This window comes from Mesoplodon densirostris, chromosome 15, assembly GCF_025265405.1.
Source record: "Mesoplodon densirostris isolate mMesDen1 chromosome 15, mMesDen1 primary haplotype, whole genome shotgun sequence".
Classification (NCBI taxonomy): domain Eukaryota; kingdom Metazoa; phylum Chordata; class Mammalia; order Artiodactyla; family Ziphiidae; genus Mesoplodon; species Mesoplodon densirostris.
The window spans coordinates 87,836,661-87,853,840 of NC_082675.1; the positions used below are offsets into that span (position 1 = coordinate 87,836,661).

General features: G+C 48.7%; 1 protein-coding gene across 7 annotated transcripts in view; it reads left to right on the forward strand.

Moving 5' to 3' along the window:
- The window catches only part of ZNF236 (zinc finger protein 236), a 93,834-nt gene that overhangs the window by 48,664 nt on the left and 27,990 nt on the right, over nt 1-17,180 (forward strand). For 4 of the 7 annotated variants that reach the window (XR_009534493.1, XM_060118516.1, XM_060118518.1 and 1 more), the window contains exons 12-20: nt 4,307-4,448; nt 5,092-5,352; nt 8,144-8,388; nt 9,101-9,202; nt 9,714-9,865; nt 11,716-11,819; nt 13,100-13,251; nt 14,009-14,221; nt 16,059-16,341. Coding sequence is in view for 6 of the 7 variants with exons in the window: in XM_060118516.1 (XP_059974499.1) it covers nt 4,307-4,448; nt 5,092-5,352; nt 8,144-8,388; nt 9,101-9,202; nt 9,714-9,865; nt 11,716-11,819; nt 13,100-13,251; nt 14,009-14,221; nt 16,059-16,341 (1,654 nt within the window). In the remaining variant the exon portion in view is untranslated. The remainder of the gene's footprint in view (nt 1-4,306; nt 4,449-5,091; nt 5,353-8,143; nt 8,389-9,100; nt 9,203-9,713; nt 9,866-11,715; nt 11,820-13,099; nt 13,252-14,008; nt 14,222-16,058; nt 16,342-17,180) is intronic. The other 3 variants (XM_060118517.1, XM_060118519.1, XM_060118520.1) reach the window with 3 other exon arrangements.

Here is a 17,180-nt window from a genome sequence, read left to right on the forward strand (position 1 = left end):
GCGGCCATGGCTCACGGGCCCAGCCGCTTCGCGGCATGTGGGATCTTCCCGGACTGGGGCATGAACCCGTGTCCCCTGCATCGGCAGGTGGACTCTCAACCACTGTGCCACCAGGGAAGCCCCTTAGCCTAGCTTTTTAACAGAACTTTGTAAAATTATTAGACGTGAAAAATAAAGCATCGGAAAAATGAAGCCTGTTATTTCACTTTCTGAGGAGCTCAAGGTGGGACCCCTCCCCTCACCCCCAAAGATCTCAGAATTATCTGGGGTTCTGTTTAAAAATAAATATGCCTGGATGCTGCCCAGAGACTGTAATTCTGTGTCTAGCGGGGAGAAACTAAGGTAACAGTTGTATGTACTGGATTGTTTATTGCAGCCCTGCAGTAGTGTACAGTTAGAAACAGGCAGAATGTCCGCCAGAAGTGCATTAAGGGAACTGGGTACACTGGCACAGTGGAATTCCTTGCCAGCATCCAAAGGGTGATGGGGATGATGTCATATGTAGTGACTTGGAGAGTTAAGTATATGTATGAAGTATGAACAGGTCGTTCCAGAACGGTGTGTATGGTTGATCCCACTTACGTTTTTGCATTACAAACTCTTCTGCTAGAGTGGATACTAAACCGTTCATTGTGGTGGTCTCTGAGGGGTGTTACTGGGCACGTTCTTTTGCTTTTGTTTTTATGATCTTGTGAACTATTTGAGAAAGGGCCAGAGGACTTGCACAAGAGCATGTTGGCAAGGGACTGGGTAAAGGGATTCGGTGCGTGGAGGGCAGGTGGGGCTGGGGAGGACGCGAAGACAGGCTGGGAGGTAGAGCTGGGCCGGGACAGGAGCCTCGAGCTCCGCAGGCTCGGAGGGGGCCTCAGGGGCCGGGGCTTCCAGGCCAGCCGCTCGGCCACAGACCTACTGTCGTGGAAGAGAAAGGAGTAACGGAACATTCTGTTCATGGGACCTGTTGATGATGGAGAACTTGTGTGCTGTGGAACGTAGGTTCCCAAAGCCACAGGAGAAAGAGCTGGGAGAACAGTGGGGCTGGAGGGGGGACCCTGCACCAGAATGGGGGTGACTTGGAGAGGAGGGACGTCCGTGGGCCTTACAGGGCTCACAGCTTCAAGGCCTGGCGCAGACAGCCAGTCTGAAGTCTCCCGGAAGATTCTGGCGTCAGGCTGCTTCAGTGCAGGCTGGAAGTCAGGGCCTGCCGCAGCAGACGGGTGGCGAGCTCTCTGAAGGTGCTGAATCGGGTGCAGCCTGGAGCCTTAGGGGCACAGCCCGGCTCTGCCGTCTGACGAGCTTTGTGTCTGCACTGCAGGCTGGGGAGGCGCTCACCTGGAGCCCCGCTTTGCTAACTGACCTCAGGTCTGACTGGGAGGCAGTGAACCCCTGCACAGCCCTGTCCCCAGCACCCAGTACGGCTTTTTTTTTTTTTTTTTGATGTGGGAAATGGCAAAAGCAATACTTTGTTTCCTTATTTGTGAATATCTTATTTTTTCCCCTATGAGACAGATAGAAGACAACTATAGGAGGGCTTTTTACTTTTTAAAAATTACCTTGTGAATTTTATTTACTTTACCTACTTTCACGAATTTATACAATTTATATAAATAATTTATATAACTAATTGCTTAAAATTATTTCACTTTCCTGTGTTGCTTTTTAATGTATATCTTGTCTGATGAAGTCTATAAAATTAATGTCTCTCGTTTGTATATTTGTACAGTCCATTTTAATTGTGGGAGGACAGTTTTAAATTTTTTTATTGGTGTTTTTCTTAGAAATCACTCATTCCATTAAGTTCAGCAATGAACAAGAAAATGGCTTATCTGATATTACTTGGCGCTTACAGTTTTAATTAGGTGGTACTTTATGCTAATAGTTACTGAACCTGTTTGCATAAGATACCAGGGAACTGTGCCTAACAGTTGCTATTATGTGTTGCCTGTGGACCTTCCTTGCAGAGCATTTGAGGTTCACAGTTTCACAAGCTTCGCAGTGACCAGAGGAGCCACCCTTTTTGGCTGCCAGTTTGGAAAATACTCACTTGAGTTTTCTGTTCTCTTCATGGAATCTAACATGATTCCATGAAAGTAGATGTCCAGTAAAGGTTGACCGTCAGACCGTGAATCAACAATCTTGGTTGGAATTTGTGCGTGCTTCTTTCCTTCCTTTCTTTCTCTGATTTTGTAAACACTGAGAACAGGATCATTAATGTATCCGATCGTATCTACGTGTCCTACTTGGCCGGTGCTCTTCGGCTCAGGGCTACATCTATGACCATGGGGCAGCCCCAGGCTCCAGAAGCTTAGCCCAGGGAGTGGGGAAAGAGAAAAGAGAACCAGCAGTGACAAGTGCTGGGACAGAAATGAGTCAGCGTGTGGAGGTGGGAAAGTGAGGCTCGTTAAGAATCACAGCACGCAGCTGCCTGGGTAGGAGCTGGCGGTGGGTGTGGAGGGAGGTAGGGACCGGTGCCAGGAGGCCGAGCCAGGTGGTCGCGGTGGCCCCGTTCTCGGTGGCAGACCACGGGAGGTGGCTGAGCAAATTGCCATTCGGGTCCCGGCGCACCGTGCCAGGGACATTCACGAGAAGGCAGAGCAGAACGTTCAGGAGGCTGGTCTAGGTGCGTGTCTGACACACAGCCACGCAGAAGAGTGAACGTGCATCTGGGTTCGGGAATCGTCCCTTGTACGGCCAGCTTGCCTCCGAGCGCCAGGCATGTCAGCCTGCCTGCAGCAGACTTAGCGCATGTGTCCTGGGGAAGGTGGTGGGGTGGACTGAAGGACTGAAGTTTTCTCTTCTTGAGCGCGAGAGAGGAGTTGTTGGGAAAAAGGGCGAGGCCGTGAAGGGTAGAGCGATGCTGGAGCTGCCCGGAGGGCAAGGCTTTGTGTGGTCCCCACGCAGCTCCCCAGTCCTGAATCCTTGTGAAATGGGAGAAGGTTTGGCAGCTCTTCGAGTGTGTGCCCTGTGGATTGTACACACATCAATCACAAGGGAGGTTCTGTTATTTTTTAAAATTATTTCTTGGCCGTGTCACACAGCATGTGGGATCTTAGCTCCCCAACCGGGATCAAACCTGTGCCCCCTGCCTTGGGAGGGCAGAGTCTTAACCACTGGACCGCCAGGGAAGTCCCACAAGGGAGGCTCTGAATTCTCTTTGAAAAATAAATGAGCTCTCATGCAGCATCGGGAAGTGCGGGTCCGTTCAGTTACGTCTCACATGCGAGCGAAGCAAAATAGAAACAGCAGTGGAAATGGCAGTGGAAATAGAAACGAGGAAACAAGTTTAGGAACACTGGAAAGTGGGATCTCCAGGACTGGCAAATGGCAAACTTAACGAGCGGCTCCAGGAGTCTGAAATCCCTGGCCCCCGCGTGACTAGGTGGATGGGGTTCCTTACGTACAGCTAGGAGAGTTGGGAGGAGCAAGCAGGTTTTAGGGGACAGGATTGAGCTGTAACCCGCACTGTTAGGGACAGTCTGGACAGCAGTGTGTTAGGAGGTGCCTGTTGGTAATCATTGCATGGAAGTGCATGGCACAGCTGAGGGGGCAGGGAGTGTGGCCAGTCCAGAGTCTTGGCTGACAGCTGCATCGTAGAATGCCCAGGTAGAACTGATAGCGTACGTCTTCCTCTTGTTGTTCCAGGTAAACATTAAGTAATTCAGAGTGTTCAAATATATGTTTGTCCTGAATTTCATAAATAATTCAATTGCTTGATCAAGACTTACTTATTACACGGTCAACCTAAGGGCATTCTTTATTCACTGAAAGTATGTAAAACCTGAAATATTTAAGGTTGTAATTTTGCTGTTTACAGATTTTCTTTTAATAAAATTTCTATGAAAACCCTGACTTTCTTAGAACAAAAGATCATGTTGGAATCATTTCTGTCTTGAGTTTGTTATAGTACCTAGGGTACAGTCTTCATACTGAACAAATAAGGGACTTAAAAACTCTGATTAACCTAAATGTTGATGTAGTTATATAAATTGCATGCCAACAGATGCTCATATAGAAAGTTAAATGTAGAAATCCATGAAAAATTGGCTCTAGAACAAGGAGAAGTAGTTGTGACGATATAAATGTTCCTTATGTCGAAAGAATATCTATCTTACATTAACTTTAACTCTGTAAGTGTTTCCTGATAGGTGTTCTTTAAATAGCGAGTTCCTAACACAACTAAAATAGCCATTAGTCGCAACACTGGAATCTAGCTCCTCAGGATTTTTATCTTCTGGGTAAAGCAGATGCCTTTTGACATTTCTTAGTAGCACTGACAGTGAATTATTTCTGATTTTCTTTTGGTTTCTAGGTCTTATCCAGCCCATTCCAAGAAACCAGCTTTTTCAAAGTTATTTTAATAATAATTTTGTAAATGAAGCAGATAGACCGTACAAGTGTTTTTACTGTCATCGTGCCTATAAAAAATCTTGCCATCTTAAACAACACATCAGGTAAGGTAATGTAGATTCAGAGATGGAACTTTACAGTTACAGGGATTTAGTGATCTGGTGACTTGTGGAAATACTAAGAATGGTAGTGTTAGCTTTTGTTATTTAAAATGTCACTTTTGACCCCAGAATATTTACTGATAATTGATGTTTTCATTCTTCAGTGTCTTGACCAAAATGTTTTACCCACAAACCGCCACTGAATTTTATTTACGCTCCTATTATATCTCAGTATTTGCGATCTCTGGGACATGTCAGAGAAGTATTTGTTTCATTAGGATTATGCTCTTTCACAGTTCCTCGGGTGTATTCATCAGGTTAATTCTTGGTGCTAGCAACAGTGAGAAGGAAGTATTGATAGAAACCTGCTCACACGAGGCCGTGAGGGGTCACGGGAAGAGCACAGAACGTAGAAGCGGGTGCGGGGTCTGGTTTTGTGTCGGCTGTGTGCGAGCCCCGGGACTTCAGATGCGCCGCCTGGGCGCTGAGTCTCAGGTCCCGTTGTGGGGACGTGAGAGCCGAGTCTCTCTGCTGCTGAGCTCAGAAAAGGGGTGGCCAAGTGAGATAGTTACCAGGGTGCGTTCTACATTAGAAAGCAGTGTGAAAGCGTAAGACGCTTATTCATTACCGTTTTTATTCTTTTTAGATCACATACAGGTGAAAAGCCTTTTAAATGTTCTCAGTGTGGAAGAGGCTTTGTTTCCGCAGGAGTGCTCAAAGCACACGTCCGAACGCACACTGGACTTAAATCTTTCAAGTGTCTGATATGTAATGGAGCTTTCACTACTGGAGGTAGCTTACGGCGACATATGGGCATCCATAACGACCTTCGTCCCTATATGTGTCCCTATTGCCAGAAAACATTTAAGACCTCACTAAATTGCAAAAAGCACATGAAAACCCATAGGTAGGTATAATTCTGATGGTCACTTTTTAACAATCCTTATAATTCCCAGATGATGGTGGGGAGCGTTTTGAAGAAAATAGTTGTCTTTGTTTCCTTTATTATTACTTCTAGTGGGAGGTGTATGAGCTAAAGAAACTTCTGTATCAGTGTTTAATGACCTATTGAGAACCATAGACTAAAGCACATCATTTTTATTTTTAATGTAGTGTTGAAGTAGTCAGTGTTGGCCTAAATGCTTTCTAAACTCTCTTAAAACTGATAATCAGTGGTAGATAAAATGCTAGATAGACAGTGTCTACTATAATGAGGTAATAATGAAGGTTTCAAAAAAAATCTTGGTCAACTCTGTGACCTCTAGGCATATCATTAGTGTTATCTGAATGGTAATTATTGTAGGTTGTTGACAGAAAGAAAATATGTTTTAGCTAACACATAAATCCATCATTAAAGCTAACTTAGATTTTTTTTTTTTTTCGGTATGTGGGCCTCTTACTGTTGTGGCCTCTCCCGTGGCGGAGCACAGGCTCTGGATGCGCAGGCTCAGCGGCCATGGCTCACGGGCCCAGCCGCTCCGCGGCATGTGGGATCCTCCTAGACTGGGGCATGAACCTGTGTCCCCTGCATCGGCAGGCGGACTCTCAACCACTGCGCCACCAGGGAAGCCCTAACTTAGATTTTTGCTTGCTTAGAGGGCTGCCTCATCTGTAAATGGAGGTGACCCAAAGAGCCCTTACAGAGACTCATTTCTGACTGTTTCTGGAGCTTATTCAGTGGTGCTTCTGTGAAGCCTCAGAATTCTGTATTGTAACGGAAAGCCTGGACAAGGTGACCACGACCACCTCCTAGGAGACTTTGAGAACAAGAGTTACCAGGCTTACCAGGAAAGAATATTAGCCTTCTGCCCTAGAATGTTTACCTTTGAGCGGTATTTTAACCCAGATGTCTGTCCAGGTCTTACCTACCAAACAAAACTCCCAAGTGTTAGAATAAGGTAACTCTGAGAAATACTGTTTTGGTTTTATCCCTCTGGATGCCGAAGCACACTTGACAGAATTGACTCTCCTCGATTTTGGTGCTGTTGATCGTGTAGCGAGGAGTTTAAGTGCTTCTCGAGACCATCTAGGGAATATGAGATTGGCGGTGTCAGTTAGGGGACTCTTGCCAATTATATATCCAGTTATACTTGGCTACATTTTATGGAGGAAACTCTGTGCTTCACACGCGTTCAGGAACTGGGGAGTTCATGGGGGTGGAGATGCTCAGAGCGTGCGCTGCTGCTCTCCTGCCAAGAGAAATGGGGTGCGGCCACAGCTTGCCCAGAGCATGGTGAATGACGCCTCTCTGCAAGACGCCTGGCCTTCACAGTGTGCTTTAGTGGTGGTGTTGGGAGTACAGTTTACAGGCTCAGAGGCCAGTGCTGTAATTTCTGGGAAGAGGGTCAGCTGTTTTTAGCCGGGTCATTTCTGTCAGTGGAGTGTTGCTTTGGCCACTGCTTGTCCAGGGTTCTGCTGAGGGACACGTGCCATGCTTAGGCCAGGGGAGAGTGTGCGTGACTTTCAGGTGGCAGCGTAAGGACGGGTAGGTCTGTCATTGCAGAGTTGGGGTTTTACCTTACAGGTGGCGTGTACTGTGCACCGGCCTGCAAGCAGGCAGCATCTCCAGTCGTTGGATCCCTCTGTGTGCAGTCCTGGGAATTCCTAAAATGCCATACACGCTGACATTAAAAATAAAAAGTCGCTGCAGTCAGAGTTGTGAAAACACCCAGGCAAATAAACAGAAAACAAGGCTCCACCAGTCACGACAGAGGGCACACTTCCTCTCCTTCGGGGCGGCAGAGGGGACCCCGTGAACCCATGGCACCACTGCACAGTCGCCCTGTGGTGGAGGTTGTCACAGTGCGTGTTCTCCCCTTCGCTGCTTGTCAGTACGTTTTTGTCCCCCCCCCCCCGTGAGAGTAGTCGAGAAGTGACTGTTTTTGATATCAGAAAATAGAGAGGAAAGACTTTGTTTGGAACTCGGAATGGAATCCTGAACCGGCAGATTCACGGGATTCTGGCATCCAGCGTCCGGTAGAGCTCGTGTGAGTCTGACTGGAGTAGCCCCTTCATGGCTGAGATACTGTACAGCCTGTTACTCAGATCATTGTCGGACCTGGGTTTTTGTTTGTTTGTTTGTTTTTTCCCCAGTTTTTTTGATTCATTCACTGAATTCATGGTCCATTTTTCTCTTTGAAAGAGAAATTGCTGGCCTTGATGAAAATATGCCAGGTATGCTTTGTACACGTAAAAGTAATATTAACAGGAATAATGATCTTGCAGAAAACCATCGCGGCCACATGCCTCGTGGTCCAGGTTCTGCAGCCTGTGGCCCGCTGGTCAGTGAGCCGCGCACGGCCTGGCAGGTTGCAGGACGGCCCTGTCTCTCCCACGTGTGTGTGCAACACTGAAAGCAGTCTGTCAAGGCACTGCCTCATCTCATGCAGTTCTTGTTTTGAACACCTCAGCTCATCGCAGAATTTGAATTGGGAGAGTTCAGCTTTGAAATGTGGCGTCTTTTGTATCGTTCAGACTTTGAAAAATCCTTGTTGCCTTCAGGCCCCTATAGTCTGTGAAAGTGCTTAGAGATGAGGGCACGTGGGTTTTCTTTCAGATTATTTGTAGTGTTTAACTCTCAACTGGATTGCCGCCGCGACTTCAAAGTGAAACAGTTTAAAGTGAAAACTGTCACTGAATAAATCGCACCTCGCGTGCCCGCGGTGCTGACGCTGCGGACTGTTGTCCATTTTTTGAAGATTTGAGCTTGCCCAGCAGCTCCGGCAGCACCAGCAGGCCTGCCCGATAGATGACGGCGCCGTGGACCAGCAGGGCATGCACGTGCCCACCCAGGTGCCGGTGGAGATTGAGAACGCCGTGCTACAGCCGACCGCTGAGGCCGTGGCCGACAACCCTGGGGCCGTGCTGGACCTGGGGCCGCCCACCGGCGTGGAGGCGGGGCTCAGCCAGCAGATGGCGGGTCAACCTTTGGAAGCAGATGAAGGTGAGTCGTTCAGGGCTTTTAACTCTCAGGAGTTTTGCAGCCCTTCGTACTCCAGTCCCCGCTGGCCCTCTCGTCTCTGACCTTTTAAATAAAGCGCAGTTGGTGCCGTGTGTCTGAGCGTGAGAGAGTCTGCGGTGCATTTAGAATGGTAGAAATGGGACCTTCTGCTACGTGCTGCTTGTCACCCACTTTGACCCCTGAGCCTACCGCGAGAGAGTCTTTGGTTTCCACTGAGTGCCCATCTGTGTGCTCACGCGTGTCCTGGTGCGTGGCTCCCGGACTTCCCAGCGTGAGGCCGTGGACTGGGTGCTGCTGGCGGCGGGAGCTGAGGCCCCTTGGCCAGCGCGCTGCCTCCTGCGGGAGGTCTCGCTGCAGAAAGGTGCCGGCTCACCGGGGAGTCGGTGAGCTCAGTGACAGAGCCGGCTCCGGCTTCCGGCCTCCTGCGGGCCTGACAGACGGTTGGCGGGTCAGCTTGCTGTGTACTTCATGGGCGTCCCAAGAAGTATTTGGCCTGTGAGCAGGGTTTTGTACTTTTTAACCCAACAAATGTAAGTTTGTACCCTCTGTATGAATTGTGTTCCTACTGTCTTTTCCAAACAAGGAGGCTGCTTTTTGGGAACTCACCGAAGCATCCTTTTGGACAGGTTGGTAGATGTGAAGCAGCTTCCGGGTTTACGAATTTTCCGCCCTCGTCTGTGCTTCTTGTCTTCAGACAGGCTTGTGGTCCCGCAGCACACTCTGGAAGGGCACGTGGGCCAGTACGAGGAGCAGGCTCCCCCGCCGCAGCCCTTCGAGCCAGCGGGTCTGTCACAGGGTCAGTGGTGGGCCTTACCCGGGGCTCTCCAGTGAGCTGCGCCTGGTTGGGGTTAACTTTACAGCAACCTTGAGTGTTTCTTTTAGTGCTCTTCTGAAATTTATGACCAGTTACCGAACCAGATAACCTCTTGCGTGGGTAGCGTGTGTGTGTGCGTACACATGCACACACCCGGTATTTTGTAGTCTGTTCAGATTTTCCAGAAAGGAACTTTAATGACCATTCTACACCTGGTTTCTAGCCAAGGAAAGGTAATTGAGTAGAAATTGGGACTTATCTGTGGCTGGTGTGTCAGCCTGCCCTGCCAGGATGGGAGCTGAGCGTAGCCTCTTGCCTGTGAGCAGATCACTTTAGAGCCTGCTGATAAAAACTAATAATCCTGATTCCCGTTCAGAAAGTAGACATGTTCCTTTAAATACCTTTATTTGTAAAACCAACCTTTTTTGGTTTTGTGTGTGTGTGTGTAACTTTAGTATTTTTGGTAGAACTCATGTCTTCTAATTTATTTCAGGTTTTACAGTGACTGATACATACAATCAACAGACTCAGTTTCCACCCGTCCAACAGTTACAAGATTCTAGCACACTGGAGTCTCAAGCCCTGTCCACGAGCTTCCATCAGCAGAACTTACTTCCAGTTCCTAGCTCTGATACGATTAATGTAGTGAGTATTGCAGAAATCTTATCATTGAGCAGATTCTATCTTATTCTTCACTGTAATTATTTAAAATTTGCTTACTTAAGAGGGCATGCTAACTTGTTGCAACTTTAAGATTGCTGCATCACCTGTGAAAACCTCAATGTTTATCATATAGGGCTTCTATTCCCTTAAAACATTTTTGTTTTAAGATTTCATTCCCATGATGTGGCTTTACCTTTTTGGTTAAAAGTCAGGAAAGTCAGGAGAGTGTAACTGACTTCCGTAACATCTGAAGGATATCACCTTGCTTTAGCGAGAAAACCTAAGCATTTTAATATGTGGAATCTTAAAAGAAACATGATAGAATGAAAATATAATGAAGGCTGACATACTAAAGATACATATTTAAATGCATCATTTAAAATTTTCATCTCTTAGTCAAGTTGGAGGCATTTAAGTTTTTGTTTTGGTATTGATTTTGCCATTTTTGGAAATCTTTCGGTAGTGGTGAAAATGATTGGCAAATCAATTGTTTTCTCTCTTTTTTTTTTTGCGGTACGCAGGCCTCTCACTGTTGTGGCCTCTTCCGTTGTGGAGCACAGGCTCCAGACGCGTAGGCTCAGCGGCCATGGCTCACGGGCCCAGCCGCTCCGCGGCATGTGGGATCCTCCCGGACCGGGGCATGAACCCATGTCCCCTGTATCGGCAGGCGGACTCTCAACCACTGCGCCACCAGGGAAGCCCTGGCTCTCTTTTTTTAATATTTACTTTTTTAATTTTTGGGGGTGCTGCGTTGGGTCCTCGTTGCTGCGCGCAGGCTTTCTCTGGTTGCGGCGAGCGGGGGCTACTCTTGGTTGCGGTGCGCGGGCTTCTCATGGCGGTGGCTTCTCTTGTTGCAGAGCACGGGCTCTAGGTGCGCGGGCTTCAGTAGTTGTGGCTCGCGGGCTCTAGGGCGCAGGCTCAGTAGTTGTGGCGCACAGGGCTTAGTTGCTCCGCGGCATGTGCGATCTTCCTGGACCAAGGCTCAAACCCGTGTCCCCAGCGTTGGCAGGCAGAATTTTTAACCACTGCGCCACCAGGGAAGTCCTTGTTTTCTCTCTTTAAAAGCCCCTGTGGGTAACTTTTGCCAAGTGGAGGACCTGGACCCTCCAGTGAAATTTTCAGAGCCCGTTTTCCCAGCTCGAAGCTGTGTAACTGACAGTAGGCGCTGAATCTGGGTGGTGGGGGGCATGCCTCTCTGTGGCTTGCCTTCACTCGGCCCTCTGAGCAAGACTGCACACCCGCTCACTCGTGGCTTTTCGGGGCGGGTCCCGGAAGCCAGGGGAAACACGTGCACGCAGGCAGGCTCTCCCCTGTTCTGGCCTCTCCTGCGCCTGTCCCCCACGTCCTGAAGGTCAGCCTGCGCTCTGTCCGCTGAACATGGGTGTTTCCTGCAGATCTGTGCCCAGTCCCTGGGCTGCACCACCTGTGGCCGGAAGGTGTCGGGTTCAGGGGCTGCTGTCCAGGCCTCCTGCTCCTGGGCTGGGAGCAGGCTTTCTCCCCTGTGATTGTGGGACAAGTGAGGGGACTTAGTGCTTGAAGAAAGCAGGGCGTTTTGTTCACTCTCAGTAAGAGTAGAGATGAAGGGGTAGTCTCTTAATAGACATAAAAAATGTGGGAAGGTTAAAGCAAGTTAATGGAAAATAAGTATTTCTTCATTAAAATGGGTATAGATGATTTTTGTTATTAATTTGGCCCAAATGATTGCAACGACCCAGTTGGGGTTTCTCCCTTTTAAATCCACATTTATGAGTGTTCTTATCCTTAGTTGTTAGGTGTTTGTATTCATTCATAGATGTTCAAGCAGTCTGCTCTGTGCTTCTGCTATGTTTTAGACAAGTCGTTTGATTCAGGAGTCATCCCAGCAGGAGCTGGAGCTGCAGGCGCCACGTCCCCCGTTCCTGGAGGACAGCGAGGAGCACAGCCGGCGCTCCTACAGGTACGCGCACTCCTCCGGGTACGCACGCTCCTCCAAGTACGCGCGCTTCTACCGGTACGCGCGCTCCTCCGGGTACGCGCGCTTCTCCGGGTATGCGCGCTCAGACTGCAGCCCGTCCTGCTGCGCCCAGTGCCCACCTGCACCGTTCCTGCAGCTTCACAAAAGCTCTGGGAAACAGGGTCTGTCGTCACCCCCATCTTATAAAGAAAGTATCTGAGACAAAAGAGACTCGCTTGCTAAAGCTTCTACAGCTAATAAGTGACATGGGCAGGGTTTCGATGCTGTAGCTTCCTGTCCCCACTCTAGGCCGCTGTTACTGTGTTTTCAGAAATAACTTGAATTTATATCGTGCCTTTTTGTCCACGGCTCTTTGTGTGTTTTATATATAACCTCCTGATACTTAACTCACACTTCCATTTATTCAACAAGTATTTGTTTGTTAATGTTTAATTTGGGATTTTGCATGGGTATTTTTAAGTGAGATTAGTGTAATGTTTTCTTGTGGTTCCTTTGTGACACCTGCTTGGGCATTCCTGGACTTCTGGCCATTCATTCATCCCCCACTTGTTCAGTCAACATTTATTAAGAACTTGCTGCTGTGTGCTCTGTGTACCTTCCGATCACAGATTAAAACCTGGAAATGGAAAAAATAGGGAAATAAAATGGAATAAGCTTTCAGAATTTAAAAAAAATGTTTAATAATATGTGAATAGGAATTTTGAAATTTATAATTGTTTCATTCTTAATTTTAATATATTTCATAACAACTGAGAGGAAAATAGCACTACATATTTATATATTATTCAAAATAGCTCTAGTAACATCTGTTTGGTAAAGTATTTTATCAACTAAGGAGTATACGAACTGACATTTCCAAGTGTCTAGACTCAGAGGTGATTCTGACCCTAATGCAGCGGAAGGATTCGCAGCGTCTTATGACTTGGTAAAGAAAGTAGCACATAATAAATTCCCTGTTATGTTTAAAGGAATAGTTTGTAGTTAATCAAATTTTATTTCTCCTGGAGAATTGCTATAGGTTTTACTACCTTTGAAATAATAAAATATGTTTCAGGGTACAGTCTGAGCAGAATTTGACCTAACAGGTTTTTCTTGCTAGTATTTCACAGCGTTTTAAGTGTTGGAGAGCATACCTGGTTTCTGTAACAGTTATGCCTGATTGTTTACTGATTGTTGGTGAAGAGTGTTTGCTTTTCTTCCCTTCTCAGGTGTTGCGTTTGTGATCATGCTGTGAATTAACGTGGTCTGTGTTGTGTGTATAGATGTGACTATTGCAACAAAGGCTTTAAGAAGTCCAGCCACTTGAAGCAGCATGTGCGGTCACACACCGGGGAGAAGCCCTACAAGTGCAAGCTCTGTGGACGTGGCTTCGTTTCCTCTGGGGTCCTCAAGTCCCACGAGAAGACACACACAGGTCATTGTCTGCCTCGCACTGGACGTAAACATGCGGAAAACCATACGTGATTCTAGAGCATATGAATTCTAGCGCATTTTCATCACACCCCTCAGGGCCCCCAGCCCCAGGCAACCACTGACCTGTTTCCTATCTGTGTGGATTTGCCTGTTCCGAGCTCTTCCTGTAAACGGAACCATACGACCCGGTGCCTTTTGGCACTGGCTTCCCTCACTCAGCACGTGTTCAAGGTCCAGCCACGTTGTAGCATGTGTCACACTTATTTTTATAGCCGAACAGTAGTCCACTGTGTGGAGAGACCACGTTCTGCTTGTCCGCTCATCAGCTGTTGGACAGCTGAGGTGTGGCCGTTTTTTGGCTCTCAGGAATAATCTTGCTGTGAACGTTTCGTGCGTTTCTGTGTGGATGCAAGTTTTCGCTTCTCTGTTTAGGAGTGGACTTGCTTGGTCATACGATAACTGTTTAAACCTTGGGGTTTACCAAACCAGAGTGGCCTTTCCAGAGTGGCCGCACCATTTTCCTTGTCCACCAGCAATGATTTCACCTCTTGTCAGGGCTTAGTATGGTCTGTCTGCTTCATTATGACCGTCCGTCTTCTTAAAATAACCTCTTCTTGAAAGACCCTCAATTCCTAAAACTTGGAGACCACAGCAAGTACATGCTCTTCGGTTTTGCAGCTTGTTGAGCGCATCTTTGCTTTGATTGCGTACGGTTTTCAGGTAACGAACGTGTTCTGACCCCGTCTCTGCTGTCGCAGGAGAAAAGGCGTTCAGCTGCAGCGTCTGCAACGCTTCCTTCACAACCAACGGCAGCCTCACCAGGCACACGGCCACGCACATGAGCATGAAGCCCTACAAGTGTCCGTTTTGCGAGCAGGGCTTCCGAACCACAGTTCATTGTAAAAAGCACATGAAGAGGCACCAGACAGTCCCCTCGGCTGGGTCAACACCGGGAGAGGCAGAAGGAGGAGGTGTGGTCCCTTTGTTGATTCAGGTTTATCGTCAGCCGATGCTGAAACTTAGTGATTAACTCATTTCAGAGGTGATTTGTACCAGTATGTTAACTTATTTCATTTTCTGATTATGAAAGCAATCATAATTTGCTCTTTGAAAGAAAGATTCAGGAAGGCACGAAGAGGAAAACTTCTTACCTCACTGGTCACCAGACACCAAAATACCAGCATCCCCGCACAGGGCAGGCTGTCGCCCTCGCATGCACGTACGCACGCACGCGTAGGTGGACCCGAATTCCCTAATAGAAGATCACGTTAAATGCAGTGTTGTCGTCCATGGGTGTTTATTACAGGCGAATTTGATATTAGTGAGCACGGATGTACATCAGTTCTAACAACTGCACGGAATTCCATTGTGTCTCATGACACAGTTTCTTGTTGCTGGATGCACAGTGGCTGCCCAGTGCTGCAGTGTAACAGGAAGAGCTGGCGGTCAGGGGGCTTTAACCCTCGACGCTGTGCTTATTCACCACGCACATTCTCATCTGATCGACACGAGATACCATGAAGCTAACTTAAACGATAGACGAGCTGATGGGCCCAGTTCCCACACCAAGTATAGTAATCCCAGGAGGATTATTTTGTGCTTATACTTTTTTTTTTTTCTTTGCGGTATGCGGGCCTCTCACTGTTGTGGCCTCTCCCGTTGCGGAGCACAGACTCCGGACGCGCAGGCTCAGCAGCCATGGCTCACGGGCCCAGCCGCTCCGCGGCATGTGGGATCCTCCCGGACCGGGGCACGAACCCGCGTCCCCTGCGTCGGCAGACGGACTCTCAACAACTGCACCACCAGGGAAGCCCGCTTATACTTTTTGTACCTATGAGATGATTTCTTTTTAGCAAGTTCCAGAGTGAAATTACGGTGACAGAGCGTGCAGCTTGCGTATTCTGACACATGGCGCCAGTGCACAGCGTTTAAAATTTTTTAAACAACCTTGTTCCATACGCAGTGTGAGTTATGCTGTCGATAGTTTACATGGTGTCCTGGGGCCTGGGCTCCTGTCTGTGCTGCAGCCGGCACTGTGCACCTCACACCGTTGATGCTGGCGGAGTGAGCATGCTGAGATGGGGGCGCGACTCAGAGGGCCATCTGTCAGTTTTTATTTCACTGTTTTGGCTCTGATCGCCGTCCGTTTTGCTATTTAGTGTTTCTACTGTTTTTTAAAAAAAATTTTCTTAGCCATCTGTGCAATAATAAAGTCCCCCTGTCCCCCATCCCGTGTCCCCAGCCAAACCTTTTTTCCCTTCTCGGTTACATTTTAACAGCAGCTTATTCTTTTTTTTAATGGATGTAAATATATCCTTACATTTCACTGAGAGATTACTTAAACATACATATTTTTTAAGCGTTTTCTTTCCTTTCAGTAAGTCTTTTGAACGGGCGGCTGTTTGCTAGTTATCAGTTTGGTCTCTTCCTTCGGGCTGCTCATCTTCTTACGCCAATTCACTTCGTGCCCGTGTTGATAAATGAATGTCTGTGTGTACGAGTACTGTTGACTCGTGCGGACACTGACCCTTTCAGAGCCCACTGCCTGCCTGCTGGCAGGGCTGGCAGGAGACCGTCAGCCATGGCATCTGCCCTTGTCAGTGACCCCTACCCCGAGGCATGGGCTTTCCACCCTGACCAGCTTCTCAATAGACAGTGGTGGGAAAAAACCCTTTACCATCGCAAATATAGCCTCATTGAGTTGCTAATTTTAACCTTACATATTTAAGTTAAATGTTTAGTTTTAGTTGTTTTGTTACAACTTAGTTTTTTATTAGGATTTGATCCTTTTTCCTGCGTTTTGTTTAGAGATGGGTCTGGAGGAAGACGAAGACAGTTCTGAAAGAACTGTGTCTAGAAAGGCTCGTCCCGAGGTCATCACCTTCACAGAGGAGGAGACGGCGCAGTTGGCCAAGATTCGGCCGCAGGAAAGTGCCACCGTCTCAGAGCAGGTGCTGGTGCAGTCGGCCGCCGAGAAGGACCGCATCAGCGAGATGAAGGACAGGCAGGCAGAGCTGGAGGCCGAGCCCAAGCACGCCAACTGCTGCTCCTACTGCCCCAAGAGCTTCAAGAAGCCCAGCGACCTGGTCAGGTGCGGTGCAGGCCCTGCTGCCCTGGGGGCGGCCGTGCGGTCTGTGTGCTCCTCTGCAGCCCTCGCTGTGGTGTCTGAACCTGGTGCCTTCTGAGTGGCTCCTTGCCTTCTTGAGTTACGGTTTCAGGCCCGTGTGCGTTCTGAGGCTTCCTTGGAGGCTCGTTGAGCACGTTAGCTAGAAGTCTGCTTGCTCTGTGGGTTGCTTGTGCGTATGTCTGTGTGACGGCGGCAGCCGTAAAGGAGAATTAACCTCATTTCCTGAGGAGGACGCGGCGCTGAGCCCAGCCTCATGGTTCCCGCCCGCCCCACGGGGCCAGCGGTCTGTATGGCGCGAGGCTCCATCACACGGGGAGGTGGCCCGAGCGCTGGGGGTCCAGGCCGCGCCAGCCGCGAGGCGGTGATTGACGTGCGGTCTGGCAGAGTGGCGGAGGGCAGCTGACAGGCGGGCTCCAGGAAGGAAGGCCGAAGCACAGCGCTCTCTTACAACAGTTGGAGGTGTTTCATTTACTGGGGGGCCGGGGGGCGCTCGTCTTTTGCTTCAGGAGGTGGAACTGCTGGGTAAAAGGTAGAGGGTGATTGAGGGAGGAGCTGTCGGGATTTCAAGACGGATAATAAGAGAGCCGGCTGCTTCAGAAAACCAGAGAGGCGTCTTCCTGTCCCTCTCTGTCGCACAGAGCCCTGCGCGTGACGGGAGGGCAGACGGGCTGCCGAGAAGCTGCTAGGCTGGAAGTGCTCATCACCTGAGCGCAGCCACGAACCCCTGCCCTTGTATTCCTGCCGGGCGGGAAGGGGCGTGTGCCAGCGAGAGAGGGACGGGTAGACGGGCGAGGGGCAGTGGG